Source organism: Mixophyes fleayi, chromosome 3 (assembly GCF_038048845.1).
Source record: "Mixophyes fleayi isolate aMixFle1 chromosome 3, aMixFle1.hap1, whole genome shotgun sequence".
NCBI classification, from domain to species: Eukaryota; Metazoa; Chordata; class Amphibia; order Anura; family Limnodynastidae; genus Mixophyes; species Mixophyes fleayi.
This window is the reverse complement of record NC_134404.1, coordinates 112,724,394-112,734,418: the sequence shown is the minus strand read 5'-3', so window position 1 is coordinate 112,734,418 and position 10,025 is coordinate 112,724,394. Positions and strand designations below refer to the sequence as shown.

Here is a 10,025-nt window from a genome sequence, read left to right as displayed (position 1 = left end):
ACATGATTGTACTGCAGTATATAAACCATGTATGAATAAAACCTAGGTATCTGAGCCAGAAGGGTATTTAGTAACACTGGCATTAGAGCAAGAGAATGATCAACTTCATAAGTGGGGGAATTAGCCCACTGGTAAACCAAATGCGATAGTTAAAGAGAAGTGTTTGGAAGTAGTGAAAAGTGGGCCTCCTATATGGATTTTGAAGTCAAGTAGTCAGAGAGTAGGTGTTACGCAGGATAATCTGGAAGGCCAGCAGAGATATGATCTAGGGAATTAATGTGTCCAAAAAAAAAAAAGGATTTAAAAGTCTGAGAATGGAAAGCATTATACGGAAACCACCAGACTGTCTATTCCCAGGGCTCTAGGTGTGGCTGAAGTGTAAACCTTCATAAGACAGAAGAGGTAGTGACAGGGTCAGTCCGTGTGCCAAGTTTCTATAAAAGCAAACCTGTTTAGGCAGTTTGAGAGGAAGAGGTCATGAACAGCTGCAAGGTGTTGTTTTTTTATTTGCAAATAGAGTGTACATTCCAGAGGGCACATTTAAATGGAACAGGAAGTATTGCTGATTATACTGACAGTTAGTGGTATTGTTCAGTTCGTGCACCAGATGCTTGATGAGACTAGAGCTAATGGGCAATGAGTACAGCACAGAGGAATTCTGTCATTGCCAAACAATATTTTTTGGATAGAATACCATAGAGGCTCTAGATTCTTTATTTTATCCAGCTACAACTTGGAAGAATGTTGCTATAGGTTTAGTTAGACAACTGTTTTACCTACTTAAAAACTTTTTCTGGGGCCTCTACAGCATGCTTGCAGTGGAAAGCTCTGTCCTGATAATGGGAGTATGGGGTGCTGGAATATAATTCTGTATCATGCACAAATCACTAGAAACAGCAAATGGAATATGAGTTCCGTTGTACTCGGATACTGCAAGACTGACGATATGGGAAATATCCACCAGCTGTCATTCCTACTCAGAGAGCAAGGGGGTTGGTAGCTACCTATGCATAAAATCCTGCATTTCTACAATGTTATTTGTCATGGTCTAAGCCCAGCTCACATAACTATACTCATCATTGGTTTCCTATGCAGAAATGAACATTCATCTTGTTGTTAAGAGACACATATCAAATCAGTAGCACAGCATATACGCATGTTTTTGGGTGTAATTTATACAATGTGCATTTTTCTATAAACCTCTGTATACAGACTGTCCATCTCTGCCTCATTATGCAATGATTTGTGCGCAGAGGAGTTAGCTCTGCATTTACAGATGGATGGACGAAGTTCCTCAAAGGCAGATAGATTTGTGGTATTAAACAGGGCTTACAGATGTTCATCTTAAAAAGGAGTCTGTTTTGTTTAATTAAACCCTATACTTTCATTCTTTCCTTTTTTCTTTTGTACATGCATTCATAATCTTTATAAAAGTGTTCCCAGATTATGCTTCAAAACATTACATACTCAGTGAGAAATACAAAACTTCGATTTATTGTTTTGTGTCAAACCGATATATATACATTGGTAGGTAAAATGTATAGAAAAATCAGTGCCATTTCATAAATTACCGTTTCTGATGTGTGGTAAAGAAAACTGTAAACTTGTAATAAGCTTGGGTCTTTCCTCCTATTACACCCAGGTTCTAATGAGTGTTCGTAACCTAGGAGGAAGACTCACCCCTCTTTATATCAAATCCTAGTGATGCCACTTGACTATGCAGTTTGACAATATGTTCAGCCTCTACTGTTGGTGAATAGGAACGGAGGTTATTTTATGCAACAGAGCAGGTTCTTGAAAGTGCAGGAAACTTTTTTTTTTATATACAGTAAATGTGATTAGGGGATTCATTTATAACACAATGTTTGTCTAGTGATACTGTATCTACTGAAAGCACAGGAAATAAACACTTCATCCCAACACTCAAGATAGAAAATGCAAAATGTTATATACTAACAGTTACATCTCTCTCATCGCAATGTTAACCATAAAGAACCTTTTCTTTTTAAATCTCCGCTGCACTTAAAGGGGAAATACACATTAACAGAAAATTGTCCCCTAGACAAATGTGTATATGCAATTGCTTCCACTGCAAATACCTGAGATGTTCCGTTGTTCTTTTACAGGAAAAGGAACATAAACAAAGCTGCTTGGTTACTAAAGTTGGAGTTCCCCTTTAATTTCCTGTTAATACTGGTAGTCACCTTGTAGGAACCTGCACATTTTACAGTAAATGGGAAGTGATAACTCACTCACATTTGATCCAGGCCATAGCCCCTGTAGTTTGTATACCTGAGTGACCCTGGGTGTTGAGAGCTTTCCCTGTTATTTGGAGACATCCTTTATCTCTGCTTTGGTAGAAATGTCTCTCCCACATTAATCTGCACCTGCACTTATACATTTGTAGATATCTTACTATATATATTTATATTAAAATAAATATTTAAATTATATATTGATGTTCTTTTAAATCACAATTTAAATTTATAGGTATTGGAAAACACATTTGAGGTTTTCTTTGTTTTACAAAATAATACAAATTGTGAAATTCTAGTAGCATAGAATACAATGTAACCGGACTTGTTGCTAGATAATCTGCGATACAATAGAATGGACACACTCCGACCCTGCAGCACATGGGACCATCTTAAATACAGCTTCTGTTGTAAATCAGGAATTCAGAACCTGCTCAGAAAGGATTTTGTCAGTTACTCTTTTGCATCACATTACAGTTCATATGAACATTTCCAACTGCTGAATGGTAGAAAGCAGTGAATCAGTAATTATTCCTAATGTCCTCCAACTGCGTCATCAGAAACATTTTCTTATTCCACCTCTTCACTTGTTCTGGTTAAGGAACATCTTTGTAAAATGATCCAGCTCATTTTCAAGGTGGACTGCTCTGTTTCTACAGAGGAAACGAATGGTATTAGAACTGCTGTATGACATGATCATTAGAAAACCCTTAACAACAATGATTTGTACATATCTATCCCTGCAAACATTGAAAGTTGTTGTTTCAAAGCGAGAGAAAAATAAAAACTTTTTTAAAAAGGTTCAAACCCTGAAAAGACAAGTATTTAACAGTATGAATGTGCAGCCAGAAACAGGTGTCAGCCATAACACCGAATGGACATTGTACTCACTAAACTTTTCATCACATGGGACCATTAGTAATGGAGCAGAACTTGTAAATTAAAATTACTTGTGCAAAGATGATGCTTGATGGTAGAACTCAAATACAGGTGTATTTAAAACAGGCCAAAATAATATGTTGGTGCATTTTTCAGATAATGCATTTTCTATCTGTTTTTTTTCTACCTGTTTTATATTGATAAATCTAAAGGGATTATGGGTTTCAAAAATTTAGTTTTAAAAATACGACCAGTTTAAAAAAACAAAAACATAAAAAAAACAAACCACCAAAAGGAAAAAACCCAGCTAAAAATGCCCTTCCTGTACATTTGCACCGGGGGTCTTACACTAAAGCCCAAAACTGAACATTTCATATATAAAACCATGAAGGTAAAATACATTGTTCGACAATTCCCTGCAGCTCTGGTACAAGTATTACTGACCACTTCATTACAAACAGCTGAAGCTCGTCCCACATATTTAGGACAGTGTTATAATGTGTTATGATACAGGTCACAAATCTGATCCTGCAGTCATTGGAGTTGTTGTGCAGGAATCAACCAATCCACCTTCTGCAAAGAGAGTTTGTCGAGCTGCCAGTCAGCGTCTACTTGCTTTGTTAGAGAAGCGCCTCACTCCTATCATATACTTGAACAGTGAAAGAGAAACTGGTGGACATATTTACCCAAGTGTAAACGCACCACTTATTTGATGTATAACATTCAGTTCACTCATACACAGACTTATATACAAATAGTGGCATCACTTGTTCTTCCATTTGTTACTCTGTAGCTATTGTTAGGGTTGATCTACCCCAACACATTGAGGGTCTTGCCTACGTCTCTCCTCCACTCTCATCACATCCTCCCATTCTCGGTTACAGGATTTTTTCCAGGCTGCACCTACTTTGTGGAATTCCCTCCCTCGCACAGTAAGACTTTCCTCTAGTCTTCAAACCTTCAAACGTTCACTGAAAACCAACCTCTTCAGACAAAGTTATGATATTCCTCAACAATCATCTTAATTTCCCTAGATTACCCCTATTGCCATCCTCTACACTGCTAACGCAAGACAACAACCTTCTGACCAACATTGCAACACACACAGCCCACTCAGTACTTTTACCTTTGCAGTCTGGCTGGTCCATTGTGCAATATGATGTAGCACATGCCCTTGTGTTTCTAACACCCATTGTCCTATAGATTGTAAGATATCGAGCAGGGTTCTCTTACCTCTCTGTCTGTATGTATTACCCAGTATTGTCTTATTAATGTTTGTTCCCAATTGTAAAGCGCTACGGAATTTGCTGGCGCTATATAAATAAATGTTGATGACGATGATGATCATTCACTAGTGCAGAGGGCACAGGCACCCACACTGCCACTCACCCCCCACCTGTTTGGATAACTTTTTTTCTGAAATTGTGAAAAATAATACACAAGGTTACTACCTGGAAAGTTTGGCTTGGCCTTGAACCTTGTCAAGCTGTTTTATTTTTTCAGACAGGGTGCTGATGGATTCCATTAAATCTCTCTGAGTGATACCAACTTGTTGACACAGTCGGTTAAAGATGTTGTCCAGCTCCCTAAGAAAAGACAAAGCTTTATATGTTAGAAAATTCAGCTTACAGTGCATTTACAACCATACTGATTTAAAGATCTAAATATACAATATATATATATATATCTATATCTATATATATCTATATATCTATATCTCTTGAAGACACTTTTTCTAAGCTCAAATATTATTTCTGCAATGTTTTGAAAAATTCAACATGTAGTTAAAAATGCATCAACTTATAAGTGATAGCAAAACAAACAGGGGGACTGGACGGGGGCGAATAGGGTAATTGAGAATACATCTTTATATGTAAACCTTAGATGTCATGTGGAGGCAGACACTGGAATTCTGTCTGACAAATAGGATCCAACAAATAGCTCTCCATTAAGAGGAGTATAAACAATAACCTCTTCATAATCAGGAAATAACAGAATAAAGGAATTCATGGAAACACTAGGGATCTCAGTAAAGAATAGGAGCTGCTATATGGATATCTATGTTGGCTTCATACTAGAATATGCACATTGTAAATCTGCTGACATCTGTTAACTTACTTCTGTACTTGGTGACTGCAGTTTGCACTGGTAATGCTAACTATCATTTGTAGTTTTTGAGCAGCATAGTTCACAAACTGTTGTTTGAAAGCCCTTTCCTTTGCCCTTGATGTCCATGTTAGCCTCTCGTACATATATAGACTACCATATGCTAGTAGCGAACCGGCAATCAGCTTCCAGCCCACAGCTCTCCAAATCTGCAGATAAGAGATCATTTCATTACAATATTACACAGTATAACATTCATTTTATGGTACAGCCAGATCCTTTGGTTTTAGCAACTTAACCCATTTTTTTTTTGCTAAGCTTGATCTCTGACCCAGGACCAATCAAGCAACATCACCCACAGAGGTAAGATGGACTCCTGGGATACAAATTCTGCCCATCATCATGTTAAGTATTATAAATGCACTAAAGTAGCTGGTGCCCAATAATTTACCATTATTATCACATCTAAAAATTGTTTTCCTATTATTTTTCGTTCTATGTTAAGTCTTACCCCCCCCCCCCCCCAATATACAAGGTATTTGTCACTTACCACTCCTCCGACTATCAAGACACCCATCGAACCTCTTGATGTCAATGATGCTAATCCAGACATTACTGTAACCATCAGCTGCTCTTGTGATAAAGAATCGGGGGACTGCACAGAATTATTGGATGTGGAAGGGGTAGATACAGGCCGTGGAATCTTGAGAAAATTCAAAGGCAGTTGCATAGTAAAAACATATTTGTCCCTTTCAGTAATGGCAGCATATAAATTGTAGAGCAATAAATACCTGAAAAGTTGGTTCTGCAAATCCTAGCAAGAGACGAGCATTTTTGTCTCCTAAGTACCGATTAACAAGTGATGTCAAGCCAAATGAAAAGCGAAACTCAATCTCTTCTTGGAAATCAGAGCATAATTTTTCACAGTTTAAATTGTAGCTGAGATCAAATTTCTTGCATGGCAGACATGTGCCATATTCATTTTGTGCAGCAGAGGGCAGCAAAGGCAGTAAGTTTTCTGTAAATATGGACAACACGTTGATTATAAAGTGCTCGTAATCCTTAGTGCTGTGCACTGATAAATAAACATACATTATTTTCAATACTGGAATATAATTTGAAGGCCGCACACCATAGGAGTTTACAATCCAATAGGAAAATAGTAATACAAAAAGGCAGAAATGCATAGTGTAAGCAATGGATCAGCTACATATCCTATAAAATAGGTTAAATGCGTCGCGCCCAAGACTAATGATCGGACCAGCCACACAGCTAATGCAGGGAACAAATTACATGGTTTAGGGATGGCACCTCCGGATTAACAAGATTATAGAATGGAGTGTTTCCATTGTGTGGGAAAAAAGTTAGAGGTAATCAGGGCTGTGTGACCATTAAATGGTTTGTGGCATATTCAATTAGGTTTCCGGTTCACGGGATCACGCCGTAACGGGCCGCGAAGTTAATCCACGGTACCGCAATAAAGTGGATTTTCGTTCGCACCCCATAGGGTTGCGAACGAAAATCCACGTTATTGCGATACCGTATTACCAGCAATAATGCGCAGGTTCCACGGTAACGCTCATTACCGCGGACCGCAAACCTAATTGAATATGCCCCTTTGAATGTTATGAGACAGACAATCTAATAGAATAGGTAAGAACATCGCATGGTACACATTATTTCATAGCCCTTTTTTGTAATGAACACTAAGGTAAACATGTAAGCTGCTCCTATATAAAATACTGTTTTATATCCTTTAGTGTAGAGTTGGTATGTTCTCCTCATGTTTGCGTGGGTTTCCTCCCACACTCCAAAAACATACAAGTAAGTTAATTGGCTGCTATTAAATTGACCTTGGTCTCTCTCGGTGTGTGTGTGTAGGGACTGATGTGAGTGGGTTCTCTGTACAGCGCTGCGGAATTAATAGCATTATATAAATAGATGATTATATCTTTTACGCAATATCCCTACTGCTAAAAACATTTAGGAGTATATTTACTAAACTACAGGTTTGAAAAAGTAGAGTTATTGCCTATAGCAACCAATTTACCCTTAGTCTTTTTCCCTGGGTCTTCCATTAGGGAGATTAGATGAACACACTAATTAAATAGAATGTAGCCAGATGATAACCACTACAAATGCCCAGGTGCCCCCGCTCTACGACTAGTACTTAGTAAGAATTGCCAACTACAACAATGGAGAAGATTACAGCAACAGTTTACACAAATTCACACAAACACAGTGTTTAAGGTATCTTCACAGTAGAGCAGATCAGTACCTAGCACTCCTTCAACACTGCGACAGACTAGCACAGGTCCACATGAATTACGAAGTAAAAGTAAGGTTCAAATGAAAGGTTTTGCCAAAGTCTGTAAACTTTTACATAATTATTTGCAAGTTTTCCAAGCAACTGTTGGTTAAATATGGGGAAAGTCATATGTCAATCACGGAGTCAAAAAGAGAAAAATGTATAACGTCGTAAATAATTTAAAATTAATTTACCTACATGAATAGGTAAAAAGTATCTGTCATTGTTAAAATGTCCTTAATTCCATGACTTGGATCTAGAAATCCTGTCCATCAAGTAATGGCTGTGCTAACACTGCACTGAATCACACACTGTTCTGCTGTATGCGTTTAAAATATGTCGCCAATTAATCAATGGATCTGGTCAATGCACAGGACAACCGATTAGTGCTGAGGAATTTCTAAGATGCATTCTGCAGCCACAAACAGGAAGGTCTGCATGACACACACACACTTAAGTTTCTTCAGGTTACAAAAGAGAGTCTATAGTATTGCAAAGCAAATTGCGCAAAGTTTTCTATACTTAACCATTTTCAAATTGATGCTGACATAAGTGCAGACAATACAGTTACCTATAATGTCCTCCTGTGCTTTCTGTATAGATGTGTTGACTGCAGTGGAACAGCGGTCAGCCAACTTCCTCCCCATTCCTTTCTCTATGTGCGCGTTCAGTTCCTAAAGTTACAAGAAAAGCTTTCGAAACAGAGATGGAGAAGTAGCACTCTAGATACGAGCACATTCATCTACATATCTATTCATTTTCTGCAATAAAATATAGGTTCTGACGTTTAGATTCAATTTTAAATATTCTTATTATCCACAGAAAACAAAGACCCTATTGTGCCATCTACGGTCTGGGGATAGCGGTGGTACAAGTTTTGGCACCCAAGGCAAAATTAGCAAGAAAGTTCCATTTATCACTCCCACTATTACTATATATACCCATCTCTGTCCCCACACACTAGACTGAAAAGTAACCCTGTGCAGAGCCCATTGTCTGTAGGCTAGTGTACAATGCACTGCCAATATCAGGGCAGCTAGGAGGTACTCACCTCCAACATACACTCTTGACGAGTCTCTGGACATTGGTGAATAACAGCTCTCTTTCCTCACCTAAGCTGAAATGTGGCAGCTAATTAGTTTAATGCAGGACAGAAAACAGAGTCCTGTTATTGAATAACAGAAAAGGTGGATAGCATTTAGTTTCCTGCCCTGCACTGAACTTCAGCACCAGTATTCAGTGGAAGAGAGAAAGCAGTGGTGTTATCAGTGAATAATCACAGAAACTATTAGTAGCTCAGAAAAACTGGAGGGAGTACTCATGAAGTCAGAGTACTTCCACCAGGTCATAAGTTAAAGGTGGAAGTGTTCGGCTGTGACTTAAGACTACACTGTACTGCCTTCCCCTGCCCTGGCCCACAAAGTGGTATTTTGTATCTTCAAGACCAGACCACATCAAGGATTTATCATATATATTCACCCAAGAATAATAAGGTTTAACTACTTTACGTATCCAAGTGAACTTTTGCATTTTTCGAGTCATATTTTGGCGAGTGTTTTCGTAAATGTCCACTCAGCCTAAAGCCTGTATACTGTACATACAGTGGTAAGGACTAGCTTAAACAACTGCTGGAAAATGTTTGTAAGGCAGATTATATTCTGCCTCTGATTAATCTGTAGCATTATATCTGCTCATACAATGTAAGTAAGGGTGCATGCACACGGGTGTTGAGCTCACTGTCGCTCCACCAGAGTGGTGTCTTGTTCAACTGGAGTTGGATGAAACATAATGGATGTAGCTCAAACAGGACATTAACAAGGCATCATTGTTTTGTATTAGGCTCAAAGGTGCCAATTCAATGCTCACTTGGGGTGGTATTGGGAGACTGTTTGATGGGAAAAAGTACTGCAAACTAGGTCTATGTTCCATGGAGCATAAACCCTCCGTTCTCAAGAGAGCCATATGATTGGTCCTTGTAATACACATAGGGATCACCAACTCCTTTACTATTCAACGGCAGAACAGAGCACAGCTCAGGGGGGAGGGGCTTAAGACTTGGGTGCTGACATAGTTCCTTACCACAGGTTTGATGGGTCTATGTTAAATGACTCAGAGCATGTATGAACGCAACACCTTCCCACCCGCCGTGTAATTGATCTAGGCCACACTGTGCCAACAGAGCATTGATTTAGACCCTGTACGCTCAGTGGGTGGGCACTTTTCTTCCACATTCCTTTCTCCACAAACTACTGATGCTGGGCTGTCCCAGTCACAACCAATGTAACACTCAAGCACATTTAAGTTGTGCCTAACATACTTGCAAAGGAGGCATATATTTGATTACTCTACCACATCTTACATTTTTATAATGTTTCAGAAACTGCTGCGACGGGTGAAAATCTCCATCAAACTTGTCCACCAAGATAGAAAGTTGGCAGATCTCATCCATCATGGCACTGGAAACCTGGGAACATAAC

The 10,025-nt window shown here is 38.7% G+C and overlaps 1 protein-coding gene across 2 annotated transcripts in view; it reads right to left on the bottom strand.

Annotated features, from left to right (window-relative positions):
• Positions 1–1,471: 1,471 nt before the first annotated feature.
• The window catches only part of MFN1 (mitofusin 1), a 32,095-nt gene continuing 23,541 nt past the window's right edge, over positions 1,472–10,025 (bottom strand). For both annotated transcript variants that reach the window (XM_075202165.1, XM_075202164.1), the window contains exons 12-18: positions 9,908–10,012; positions 8,120–8,222; positions 6,032–6,258; positions 5,791–5,943; positions 5,253–5,449; positions 4,586–4,720; positions 1,472–2,908 (exon numbers count right to left, since the gene is read on the bottom strand). In XM_075202165.1, coding sequence (XP_075058266.1) covers positions 2,839–2,908; positions 4,586–4,720; positions 5,253–5,449; positions 5,791–5,943; positions 6,032–6,258; positions 8,120–8,222; positions 9,908–10,012 — 990 coding nt within the window. In that variant the 3' untranslated portion in view covers positions 1,472–2,838. The remainder of the gene's footprint in view (positions 2,909–4,585; positions 4,721–5,252; positions 5,450–5,790; positions 5,944–6,031; positions 6,259–8,119; positions 8,223–9,907; positions 10,013–10,025) is intronic.